The 13,236-nt window shown below is 47.5% G+C and overlaps 1 protein-coding gene across 13 annotated transcripts in view; it reads left to right on the top strand.

Moving 5' to 3' along the window:
* The window catches only part of TEAD1 (TEA domain transcription factor 1), a 274,193-nt gene that overhangs the window by 201,010 nt on the left and 59,947 nt on the right, over positions 1 to 13,236 (top strand). For 10 of the 13 annotated variants that reach the window (XM_070803661.1, XM_070803659.1, XM_070803660.1 and 7 more), the window contains 5 exons: positions 9,179 to 9,190; positions 9,967 to 10,101; positions 11,078 to 11,124; positions 12,016 to 12,077; positions 13,068 to 13,192. In XM_070803661.1, the coding sequence (XP_070659762.1) occupies positions 9,179 to 9,190; positions 9,967 to 10,101; positions 11,078 to 11,124; positions 12,016 to 12,077; positions 13,068 to 13,192 (381 nt within the window). The remainder of the gene's footprint in view (positions 1 to 9,178; positions 9,191 to 9,966; positions 10,102 to 11,077; positions 11,125 to 12,015; positions 12,078 to 13,067; positions 13,193 to 13,236) is intronic. The other 3 variants (XM_070803652.1, XM_070803655.1, XM_070803654.1) reach the window with 1 other exon arrangement.

The following is a 13,236-nucleotide window of genomic DNA, read 5'->3' as shown; positions in this document are numbered from 1 at the left end:
TGAAAATCTGTTAGGATGAGTTTCAGAGATCGGCTTTAGGCTTTTGCTAAATGCAGTGTTTCTCAAAGTGCTTGTTTGTGAGCCAGATCACCCCCGAAATGTGTGGACTTTAATTTCTGCTTAAAAAAAAAAAAAAAAAAAAAGGTTTTAGTAGAAGTTTAAGATTTCCATGTAGATTTGAGCTTTAAAAGCACAGAAATGATTACTTAGTGCAGTCCAGTAACTGTTCCATTGAGAACCTATGTGTTCTAGACCCTTTAGTTGGGCCTGAAAAGTTGAATAAGCAGAGTCTCTGTTCCCGAAGAACATTCGTCTTTTCTGTTATTTTTGGCCACATTTGGGGAAAATACAAGATTCCCAGTGGATTGTCTCCAGCTAGGGGACTCTGCAGTAGATATTTAACAGAGTGGTGCAAAGTTCGAGCAGTGAAAGAATGATTAATTCTGAGTGTGGGAGAATTAGAGAAAGCCCCATGGAGGAGGTGCCCTTAGAACTGGGCTTGAAGGAAGGCAGAGACTTCCCACAGAGAATAGGGGGCTGGGGATCCATGAAGAACAGCATCTAGCTGGAGGCAAGGAATGAGGCAGGAGGAGTGAGGTTCATGTGAGGAGCCTGGGGAGCATGCCGGGGTCATTCACAACCATGCTGTGGAAAGGATCCCTCCAGCCATTTTCGGAGGACAGCTAGGAGGGAGGCAAAGCTGACGGCAGGGAGGCTAACTCAGGGGCTACTGTAAGAGGGAGGGAGGTGTGGGCCTGGACCAGGAGCTGACCAAGCACCCCGGGGGCCCCACTCTCAGCACTTAACCCTCCTTATTGTCATCACTGGCTGGTCCCCACTTCAGTCCTCTCCACTGCTGTGTCCTCTTTCTCACTCATTGTTTCTAAACAGCAAATTATGTTTAAAAGTTCCACTCTTATTAAGTCTGGAACGTGTACATGGAAACTTTGCAATAGCAGCATTTAAAACTTAGGTTATTAAAGGCTGGGTTCTCTTAAAGGAATGGCCATTAACTGAGCGTGTCCATCAAAATTAACTATGATGTTTTTGTTGCTGAACAACAAATAGTTAATAAGTACAGAGAATGACATATTAAACATTCATGTTTGTACAATCTAGAAATGATTATTTTCATTACATTTCCTTCTAAGTTTTATTTTTTTTTAGCTGAAGGAAATCAAGGGCAAAACATTATTCTTCCTTTTTCTGATTTCCTCTGCCCATTGTCCTTCCTCAGTTAGTCTCAGTCTCCCCCCTCTCCACCCCGTGACCCATCATCTTTCCTTGCCACTTACTGTCTCCCTGAGAAAGTCATATCCAGTGAAAATTATATCTTCTTCTTTTGACTTTATCCTAGAACTGATCTAGATTTTTTTTTTAAACCTGTTGTCTACTGTGAACTTGTCCTAAAGCCACTGGCACCAATGTGAAACTATTCATCTACAGTTTCTCCTGGCCTGAGCCAGGACAGACTTGACCAACAATTCAGGATGGCCTTGGACACAGACTGCAACCATGAGAGAGAGATGCAAAGGGCAAGAAAAACTAGGGAATAGTTGGAGAGTTCAAGGAGTGATGTGAGGAGAGCAAGAGCCAGGAAAGACTGGGGCAGTAAGGGGAAGGGGTGAAAGGGTCAGCAGAGTGCAGGTGAGATTCAGAAGCCCTGAGACAGATGGGAAATGCAGGGCATTTGTAGCCAGAGTGCCAGGATATGGGACATGAAGTATGTATTTGCAGTTTGGGGTTTTGTTTTGTTTTTAATTTTCTTGACCAAAATGTCTAAACTACAAGTCAGAATGTGATAACTACTGCTCTAGAAAATACTCAGTTCTCTTAGTGATGAGAGGACCACACGTTTGACCCCTATCCAGACACAATTCTTTTGACCCATCAGTCTTCTGATGCTTGGTTCTAGTTATAAAGTAGAAGATACAAAAAGTACAGTGAAGTTGCTCAGCCGTGTCCGACTCTTTGCAATTCCATGGACTGTAGCCTACCCAGCTCCTCCATCCATGGAATTTTCCAGGCAAGAGTACTGGAGTGGGTTGCCATTTCCTTCTCCAGGGGATCTTCCCAACCCAGCGATTGAACCCAGGTCTCCTGCATTGCAGGCAGACGCTTTTACAGTCTGAGCTACCAGAGAAGCCTCAAAGGGGAAGATGGACCCATGCAGTTCCAGCATGCAGATGGCTTGTAGGTTTGGAGCATGCATCAAGCAATTCCAAGGACACCGACTGAGAGAGATTGCTCTTGGACCTTATGTCACCAGCTGCGTCTCCAGCAGTGTTACCCGCACTGGCTTCATATATTGTCTGCCGTCTCCTCCCCTTCCACCTAGTTTATCCCCTCTTTGGAATCTGTATTTGAGCAGTGAGAGGTAGCAGCCTGTCTGGAAAACAGTGTGGTGTGATCTGAGGACCAGCCTGCAATTGCAGAAAGGATTCTCTACTTAAAATTATTTCACTCGCCATTATTTTATCAAAAAGTCTTCGTTTTTTTTTGTTTTTTTTTTTAAAGCTCCAGGGATTTATCATCCCAGCATGTAGAAAGACTGAAGAAAAGAAAAAAAAGAGAAAGAAAGATTGTAGAAATACTCTCTGTGCACTAAGCAGTCTCTTCTTTCCTACTCAGAGTTCCTACTAGAGTTTCCTGCTCTGAGTCTCTAAATGTTCGTTTGTCCCAAGAGCTTGTCCAGTCCCTGCCCAGAAGCCTCTTCCACGATAGCAGCAAAAAGGCAGCCCTTGATTTGCTGGCGTCAGAGGCTTGTGTGAGTGGCAGCCTGCTCACAGGCCACCACCACGCTGTGGACCGCCTTTGTCTTACCCTGAAGGTGGACCAGGCCACTTCTGCTGGGTGTGTTTTGGTGAATGCATGACTCTGGACAGTCCTCAGAGGAAGGGAAGTCTTCCTTCTGTCCTGACCTCAGCAGGAATACATCTTAGGCAGTAGACGTGTTCGTGTCAAGCTCTGGATTGTATTGAAGAAAAGCCTGCACTTGCTGACATTGCATCATCCCAGTAGAGCAGAAAAAGGCCTGAGCTCCTCTGATTGTGTCCGGTCGCTGGTGACTAATTTATGAGCTCCATGTGCTCCCCGGGGCCATTTTCTTCATTCTCACCCTGGTGGCCTTTGTCGTTTGATTTCTGAGTAGGCCGTTCTTTCCAATCTGCCTTTGCTTCCAATAAGCAGAGAGCTTAAAGTTCAAATTGTGGATTTAATCCTCTTGATAAGTTCAAGAACTTTGCTAGGGCTCTGCTGCAGCCACATGGCTGAATCCTGACCAAGTCACCACTGATTCTGTCCAGGAATGGGCCTGCCCGCAGGGAAGACACACTTCCCTCCATCCTGCGGTGTTCCCTGTGGCCCTCTGAGCTGCTTCGCTCCTTCGAGCGTTGGCTGTCAGCAGAACACACAGCAAAAGAAGCCTGAAACTACCGTGTCCTTTGTCTCAGCACCAGCTGAGACACTTGGTCTTGTCGCGGGATTTGGGAAATGATACACCGCCTTTCCTGGCATCTCCCAGTCTTCAGGGAGTTCTGCATTCATGACATATACCCTCTCTCCTCAACACGATTTTCATTACCTTGTTTTCCATTTGCCTGGGTTAAGACCAAGATTGGAGACATTTCATTTCTTGTGCTTAGAGTTAGAACTTCTCATCAACCACGTGATGATGCAGAACTTACAATGTAAACTGAGGAAGTGCATACTTCTCTATTCTATGTCAGCCGAGCTCGGATTTTTTCTTTAAAAGCAGCAGAAACAGCCTCGTTCTACATTTTTTTCCCCCTTCATAGAGAAATCCCGTTATTAACTGGCCTCTGATATAGACAGTGCCCTAGAATCACATTGAGCCCAGAGATGATGTACTCCGGACCAGGGCGTCTAAGCATTTCAGGTCTCGAGCAGACTTGAGCCTGGACGGTGGGCCACATGGGCCCTGAAGATGGCAAGTCCGCAGAGTAGCAGGCACACACTCAGTGGCACAGTGTGCTCAGAGCGCCGGATGCAATTCTCAGGGAGCTCCTGAAGGTGGCTGTCGCCCGCACTTTGCGTACGAGGATGCAGAGGCTTGCCGTGGTGGCTAAGGGACTCACCCAGGGTCACAAGACCGAATTTGACCCCAGGGCTATCTGTTGCCACAGACCAAGCTCTTCGTGTGATAGCACGTTGCCTCCTTACGGGGTCCTTGCTGGTCAAGGATGAGGGCTCGTTGCCCTGGCTCGAGTTGCTTTGCGCTGTCTCCCTCAACCGAGCCCTATTTTCACTGTGCCTGTTGAATTAAATAGAGAAGATGAGTGGTGGGAGCTGGTACCTTCTGGCTTTTCAAGGGAGATTTGCCCCTCACTTCTTGCTGTTAACCTCCCAGGGAAATGGGCTAAAGGTCAGAAAGGTGCCTTCTCCCCAAAACCCGGACCTGGCATTAGATGACCTAAATCCCAGGCTTCCTGGTAGAGAGGCACCAGGCACACCTACAAATCACCTAGACCCTTATCTGCAATCCTTTATGATGCTAAGCCGCGCATCACAATGAAAGGCGACACTATTGACAATTAGAGAATACTAAATATAGCCCAGTACATTTAAAAATGGACAATGGTAAAAGCCTTGAAAAATTTTTTCTTTGATGTGAATGGAGTCTTTGGCATTTGGAAATACAATAAGATGAATTAATTGCTACTCATTACATGGCAAGTCAGGAGAAGTATGAATGTGCCTTGTCTCCTCAGCATTAGCTGTTGCCCGACCGGAATAGGCCCTTTTGTACTTACTTCTGCTTTCTCTAATAATAAGCAAATTAGAGATCATGGCTAGAAAAATTCAAGTGCCCTCCATCCTTTCTCCAAAACCGTCATAGACTCTTGTGGTGTTTATCTGCTCAGGAGCAACTGCTAATAATTGCAGAGGTCATGTGAATCCACATAGTGTAAGATTAGAAACAACATCTGCAAAATTACTTCTTAGGAAAGTGTTCTATTTTGTCTTCTTCTGAAAAAGTGATTTTCAAGCAAATTGCTATTTTTCTTCTCATGTACTGTATTTTTATACTGCTGAGAGAAGTATATTTGGAGAAAAACATTTAATAGCTCTCAGAAGTTTTTGAATCCAGTCTTTTTTCTTTTTGATCGTACATGTTTTTCCTGATATATTGGTGGACTTTCATATGAATACATTAGATTGAAATCCTTAATTCTGAAATGATGGCCCCTGGTTAAGCAGGAGTGTGTTCATTCAGACTTCATATACAGTCACGATAATATTGTACATGCAAGCAGGTGCCGTTTTATATTATCTTTAAAATTAGTTTATAGCTAATGCCTAAAAATTATGAGATAATTGATTCCCCAGAAAAATCCAAAGCTGAGAAAACAGAGGGGAGACGAGTCCCCACCTTTGCAGAGCCTGGTTCATAAAATATCCTTGAGTGTGCAGAGCACACCAGTCCAGCCATGTGCATCTGTGGTAGGTTGCCTTCCCATCATGGTTATTACATGAAGACATTTTCCAAACATTGTGTACATTTCCACCGTAGGAAGGAGGCAGTCAGCTGAGCCCAGAGTTGTAGTGGCAGCCTCGCTCTGCTTCATGAAATATGAAAATCTGTTTACTTAGTAACAATAACAGTTTGAAAGGCTTCAGGCTGAGGAGTTTATGTCTGCCACTGCCTGCTGGATCCCCCGTGGTGGAGGTAGGGAGGCTGCTGACAGTGCGGAGTGCCAGGCATGGGGCAGGAAGAGAGTCAAGTGGGGACCGAGGCGTGCACCCCGCCTTGGAGTGACTCCTGTGCCTTCGCTCTCAGGTCACATAGGCCGTTTGTTCTTAGCACTCCATTAGTAGACTGAGACCCGTGTTTCCTGTTCCATAAATAATTCCCACATTTCAGGTTGTGGGCTTGAGTTAGGGTTTGGTTGGAGAAGGGAGATCTGCCTTTTCTTTCCCCTCTTCTGCTTTTTGTGGCCTCATTCTTTACAGTCTTAGGAACAGAGGGGCTTAAAATCAGCAAAAAGGAGTCAGTGTGAAGTTGTCCAAGCTTTTTCCTAGGGCATATTTTTTTTTCATGCGTGCTTATATGTACACATGCATACACTCCATATTTCCTGTAATCTAAGACATCATACATTATAACTCAGTATTGACTTAATCACGGTTTTTCAAGATAAAACAATGTGTTCATCCCTTGTAAATCCCATCACATCTCAGAAACGTTAGTGTGAAAACATCTTAGAATAAAATTAATGCGGTATACAAATGTCACATATATCTTTGACTTTACTTAAGCTACTGTTGTTTGGGTAGATTAGCAACCCCACCCTCTTTATTCTGGGGGTAAGTGGTGATGATAGAGTGCAGTGTTTAAAAGTCCGAGGTATTAGGCCAGAATGACGCAGAGAAGTCATTTACTCAGGTCTGACACTGAGAGTTATAATTTCTCCAAAGCCAGGCATGTATCTCTAGGCTGAAAATGACAGTTTAGAGATGCTTCTATTGAAATCTCCCAGCTCAGTGTCCTTCTGTGCTCCCATTTCAGGATAAGTAGATCTACAGCCAGGCTCTCTGTTCTGATATCCAGATATCCCTGGTGGTGCTTGTTATCTGCACGGTTGCTTTAGATTTTAAACAAAAAATTTTAATCTTCTTAATTTTCCAATGTATATAATAGATAGAGGGGAGATGTTATAAAGTGAAATGAGTACTCAGAATGTCGGCACTACAAAAAGTAGGAAATCACTGGTATAGACATTTTAGTCCATTTGTAGAAAATTGCCTATTCTCAAATAGGTAGGTCAAGTGCAGAAAGAACCTCTACTTGAGATAAAATTTCCTCTCCGCACTTGGCTTTCTCTCTATTAGGACAGGCGGCTGAGAGCTGCCTAAATTTTAATATCCTGCTGTCTTTTCACTAGTGGTTTTCTGGCTATATGTATTAGGACATATTTGCTTATAATAGAAGTCAGACTCATAGCTACAAATACTTTTAGAACCAGAAGACCTTTAGCAAATAAAGTGCAACTCTTTCCTTCCTAGATGAAAAAAATTAGAGTGTTAAGTGATTTACACAAGGTAATACAACCCATTAATGCCAGATGGAGGGCAGGTTTGAGACCAGGTCTCCAGACTCCCCAGCAGGTATGCCTTTTACTGACAGAGAGCAGGTTGGTGTGCTCAAAGCAATAGATTTGCTCTCTTGCTTTGGACTTCTATTTTCATTTGGGTACCTGGTGGAATGCTGGGTAATAAGAGAGTCAAACCTGACTTTATTTAACAAAAGACCGTATTCTGAAATGTTCTGAAGCTTTGTGACCTAAACAGTAAAGGTGGTGACTTTTCTCCTTTCCTCATTGACTGATTTCCCTGTTAAAAAAGTATCAAACTTTTATGAACATTTCGAAGAACTTTTCCATCAGCCTAGCATAGGGAAACATCTCAGGCAACTCTAACACCACAAGAGTGGGTTATGAAGATGTAGGGACTTGCCTACATTTGGACCTGGACTTGATACTTCCTGGTCACTCCACCCAAGTGTGCACAAACACACTCTGTGTTTGGGTGAGCAGAACTCCCCGTCGTCAGCATTTCATAAACAGAACTCTCATGTTTGAATGTACCACCACCACCCCCCCACCACCCCATTACATAGTTTTGGAATAGAGCCAAGCCCACAGACCTTTATAGTTCTTCCACAGGGTTGGCATTAGCCAGGCAGACAAGAAACCTGGGCTGCCGTTTTCTCGGCTATGCCTGCCTGGGCCCTGGAGAGATTGTAAGTCTTGTGGCTCATTGGGAAAGGACCTGGGGTTATACCTGGGCCATTCATTCAGTTTCAAAAATCACCTTGAGAGTATTGATAACCCCTTATTGGGGGTTAAATGACTTGAGGGCTGGAGTCCAAAGTAACCGTCCAAAGAGAAACCCACAAGCTTGTACTGATGTCAAGATGCTCTTGACAGAGAAGGAAGTAAGTGTGTCTGACCCAGGTTTCCCATTTATTATACTTGGGTACCCTCTGAGAGGGTGGCCAGGCAGGTGGAACTGCAGGACCAGCTGTGGGTAGACTGATGAGCGCTGAGATCTCGTGGGCTCAGTTTGGCTGTAGGGCATTTACACACACATAGTTTATCATAGAATTCCACTGACTTCAACATTTGTCTCTTTTTGCCCTGGCATCTCATTGTCTGAAATGTTTCAGGTCTTAAAAAAGTTGCCAGAGGAATCTAGCTTTAGGTTAGAAACTTCAGCAGGTTAGCAAATGGAGCTTCAATGTGAAGAAATGCCATCTGACCAGAGGCAGCAAGGGGCATCACTTCAGTCCACAGGACCCTCGTGTCATTGAGCTGCCACAGTGCCCTGACCATGGGTATTCCCCAATAGCTGTTAGATAAGGCTCATTTTTCAGTTGAGAGCCAGAGAAATGTATAAAGTATAAAACTTTATGCAAGTCTTAGGCCTGTTTTCTAAGGGTTAATATACTCCTTTGAACATTCACATGGTGTTCCTGGTAGTTATGGGGCAAAGTGGTGTCTGTGCCTTGGGACCACCTGGTTGATCTTCTTGGAACCCTCTAGTTCTTGTCCTTGTAGGCTTTGATTTTTCTCCCTCCTCCTCTTGGCCTTCCTTTGGCACCTCAGCATGTTTATTCATCACCTTTGGGTAAACCTGTAAACCCTGAAGCCACCTCGCAGCTGGTACCCAGTGTCTTAGCCTGAAGCTCCCCTTGACCTTCACTCTCTTGTCTGAACTCTGAATGGCAGCTCTGGCGAGTGCTCTTTCTACTTTGATGTCACCATTTTGCTCCTGCTTTGATGGGGTCTGGGCCCGGTGTGTAGGGTGTGTAGACCTGCAAGCATCCGGGAGCCTCAGCAGGTTCACTGAGTGTGAATCCCTGCCCCTACCGTCAGGGCGTGTCACACACCAGGGGCCTGACCATTTTTCCATCTGTCCTGGGGAAGCCTCAGAATCAACTCAGAGGAGCTGGGAGCCGGGGTTGTTGGTAATTGTCTTTCTAGATAGATAGGGTCACGCATTTCTCCTAAAATGCCAGGGGGAGGGGAAAAACCCACACCCCTACACATTTTATTGTACTGTGTGTTTGTATATGTGTATATTTTTTAACTAAGAAGAAAAATAACCCTGCCTTTGTACGCAATCATTTTAACAAATTGTTTATTGTTGTATCCAGGTAACAAGCATGGTAAGTATTTTCACCAAATTGAGTATTCTGTACTTGAGCTGTGCTTGGCAGACTTTTTGGCGAGCTGTGTGTTACCAGCCTTGGCTTTCCTAGAAAAGACCCTTTTAGGAAAAGGAGAAACCACGTCCCTGGTAGAACCCCCTGCGTCCTTGGCTACAGAATGAACCGGCCTAGCCTTGGACCCCGGCGGGGATACCTGAGAAAGCATGCCCCCCGCCAGCATGCTGCTTGGCCCCATCCTGGCCCCGCCGCCCCGCTGCTTCTGAGCCCCCCACCAGGTGTCTGCCAGGGCTCCCCGGCCGCACACAGACGGGCCTCCCGGCACTGTGGATGGTCCCACCCCAGATCCACAACCATGCCTCTTCTCTCGCCCTCCTCCCATCTGTGTGCTTCAAAGCAGGGCCATTTTTTTTTCTTTTTTCTTTTTCCTTGTTTCTTTCAGTCTGTTAAGTAATTGGAGACATCTCCTTTTGGAAGCTGGAAAAATAAATACATTGTCCACTCTCCTCAGAGGCTTCCCATTCTGTTGGAAAATGGATTAAAAAAGAAATTTTTTTTTTAAATCTTGCTACTGGGTGTTCTCAGTAAACGTCCAGAGTTACAGTAGGTTGAGGCCGTTTGGGCCTTCTGGCTGTGTTTATTTATCCACGCATGTTTGCTTTTCCAGCCTCTTCTGTGGCTCTGTATTTTAGTCCCCGTGCTCGCGGCTGTGCCTGTCTGAGCCGCCTGGTAGTCGGGGGTTGTGTATTAAGTCTGTGTGTACTGTCGCCTTCAAGGATCAGACTGCAAAGGATAAGGCCCTGCAGCACATGGCCGCCATGTCGTCAGCCCAGATCGTCTCGGCCACTGCCATTCACAACAAGCTGGGGCTGCCCGGGATCCCACGCCCCACCTTCCCGGGGGCGCCGGGGGTAAGTTACCAGCTGGGTCTGGTAGTGATGGCCCCTGAGCACATGGAGCCGACGTGGCCGAGCATGAACCCATGTACCTGGCACTTCCTGTTAATTGTGCCAGGTGTAAGAGAGGGGAAGGACCACCTCGTGGTGCCCTGATGCTGGGTGCAAAATGGTGAGAAAAGCGGAGCTAGGGAGAGGCGGAGAGAGAGAGCATTTTATTCCTGGCCCTTAGTCTCTGTTCCTGTGTCCTCGGGGTCACTTTATGGCAACTAGCCTCTAAAGAGACAAAAGTATTCTTTACTACTATTTTCATTTTGCACCTGCCAAAGGCTGAGAAGCTTAATGTTGTGGTCTCATTTAATCCTCACGGTAATCTTAAATGCCTCTTACTGTTACTGCCATTTTACAGATTTACATTTTACAGAAAATTGAAGTTAATTAGTAACAAAACCAGAGTTTGGGTAACTCTATCATAGTCACATGGAGAGCCATGTCGGGACTCAAACCCAAGGCTGTCCAAATCCCTTGACATCTGCCGCTCCCAGAGGCTGTCGGCAGGCACCAGGGCCTAGGAAAGCCCACAGCAAAGGAGGTGTCTGCACCGTCCTGGTTCTGAGCTGTGTTCTCCCCCCAGGCTGTGAGCTGTGGAGGCAGAACGTCACGTAGGAAGTGTTGCAGAATGAAGGGAGGAAAGGAAGGGTGAGCGGGCACATAGATGAAGCAGTCAGAGGAATATTTGTGAACCCTCTGTAATGTACCTGGATTCCTATTGGGTGTCAGGTGAACTCTTGAAGAGCTGGTGCCTGCCCTCAGGGAGGTTAACATGTTCTGCAGGACAGCAACCTGTGGTATCTGCATTTAGGCTGTGTCACTTGGCAGCTGGCAGATGATCTGCGCCCCCTGTTTAGCTGGGATTGGAGTGCGTAGACATCCTGAGCAGTGCTTTGAGGTGAACTCCTAACCCTGAGGCTCTTTGCATTTTGCTTTCCAGTTCTGGCCAGGAATGATACAAACAGGGCAGCCTGGATCTTCACAAGAGTAAGTCTGAGGAGGGGCCGGCACTGACAACCAACCAGGGGCTGGTCACAGCCCACCCCGGGTTGAGGTTTCCTGGCACCAGACTGCCTGGGGCCTTGCGGGGGGCGGGGGGGAGGGAGATTTAACCTGACATCACCAGCATCATCCCCCACTGTTATCTCCTGACGCCAGTAGCAGGAAAGAGATGCTCAGATTTGGGAGACGTGTAAAGACCTCAGTCCCTCCTTCAGCATTAGTGGTCCTGCAGCTGGCAACAGGAGGAGGAGCTCCGTCTTTTCATGGCTTTGAGGGGGCAGAGCCTGGGGTCCTCCCGAGAGAGGACAGTGGAGGTGATCCTATAGTCCATTTTCTTCCGGCTTTCCCTGTAGTGGGGGAAGCTAATAGAAAATCCGACTGATGCTTTGAGAGCATGGGAGGTAAGCTCAGTAAACCGGAAGGCGAGGACAGATTGGGAATAAAAGCAGAAAGGAACCTCCTCCTGTATATTCTCAAAGGAAATGGAGCTACTTGGTCTAGAGAAAGAGAGCCTGAAACATGTCCCAAATCTTGCCTGCCCATGATGACTGCTGACCTCGGTCTCTGCAGGGACCAGAAGCGAGGTTCAGAGGTAGATGCCACAGCACGTGCAAGGCAAGCTGACCTCTGCCCTACCTGTGCCGTGGAACTGGCATGAGGCTTGGTGGTTTGGTCATCGGCACCCAGCCGGCCCCTCTCACTTGCACAGCACAGCTGGGTCTCCATCTTGGTAGAGCTCTGCCTGGGCTGTGCTCCCACCTGCAGATAGGGAAGCTCAGAGTGAGGAGTCCCTAGCCCTGGGAGGCCACGGCCAGACCTAGGAAGTAGCTGCTGCTACAGCCATGGTTTCTGACTCTCTCTGTCCTCTGTCTCCAGCGTCAAGCCCTTTGTGCAGCAGGCCTACCCCATCCAGCCAGCAGTCACGGCCCCCATTCCAGGTGAGTCTCTGAGGAACCCTCTCACTTTGTTCTCCAGCTGCACAAACTCCCTCCCCTGCAGGGCCATGGACACCCCTTTCTTGCCACCACCCTCCTTAAGGCAGGGTTAGCCCAGAGCTCAGGAGGGTCGCTGGTGTCCCCTCCCAGGTCCTGCTTTGCCTCCATCATCTCTAGAGAGCTGTTCTGATGGGCTTTTTTTAAAAAAAAACAACAGGAAGCCTGATCACTTTCACTCAGGGCCTTGGGTCACCCTTGAAAGGAGAAGTTGCTCTGGTTCCTTCCTCCTCATAAACAGGCCACATTGGGCGATCTCAGTCTTGTGGGCAGACGGTTTTATTTGCTGTTTCTTAGAGAAGTGTATTTCAATTCTGAGTACCCTTTCTTTAAAGGAGTGCTTACATGGAAGCCCAGGTAGAAAGCATGCATCTGGCCAAGCTGCCTGCCTCCCAACACACACACATGCACATGCACACGCACACACTCTTCATTATAAGCTCCCAGACTGAAATGCATTCACACGTTGCTCTCTGCTCCAGCACCACAGAGCATCCCAGGAGAACATTCCACTGTGCTGGTGACTGCAGTCTTACTCAGGAAAGGAGCTGGAAGAGCACAGGGAGTGCCCACATCCCTGTCTCACAGGAGCGCTTTGTCAGCATCCACTTCCACACTTCATCTTTCTTGCCGTGGTCCCCAGCGAGGCCCCCTTGCCCCAGGTTAGGTGTCCTCGCCCCCAGCCCTCAACCTGGGCTAGTACCGGCTTTAGGAAGAACCACCTGCGTTGCGCTTCTCCGGTTGGCCATGCCTCTGGGCTCCTCTGCCAGAACCCACCGCTGCTGGCCTAGCTCCACCCCTAGACTCTGGTGGACAGACCTGTTAGCTTTGCTCCTGGGTGGTCCATTTTGTAGGCCCCTGCCCCGGGGGTGGCCTGAGACCTGATGATGGCAGGCAAGGAGCTGGGTTTAAGGTAATGATCAATTTGTATTTCAGGGTTTGAACCTGCGTCAGCCCCAGCTCCCTCGGTCCCAGCCTGGCAGGGCCGCTCCATTGGCACAACCAAACTTCGCCTGGTGGAATTCTCAGCTTTCCTTGAACAGCAGCGAGACCCAGACTCGGTGAGTGTGCTCAGAGTTGGGTGCCTTGACCCCAGGCTTTGCTC

Source organism: Bos indicus, chromosome 15, assembly GCF_029378745.1.
Source record: "Bos indicus isolate NIAB-ARS_2022 breed Sahiwal x Tharparkar chromosome 15, NIAB-ARS_B.indTharparkar_mat_pri_1.0, whole genome shotgun sequence".
NCBI lineage: Eukaryota > Metazoa > Chordata > Mammalia > Artiodactyla > Bovidae > Bos > Bos indicus.
The sequence above is the reverse complement of the archived record's forward strand: the minus strand, read 5'-3'. Positions and strand labels throughout refer to the sequence as shown.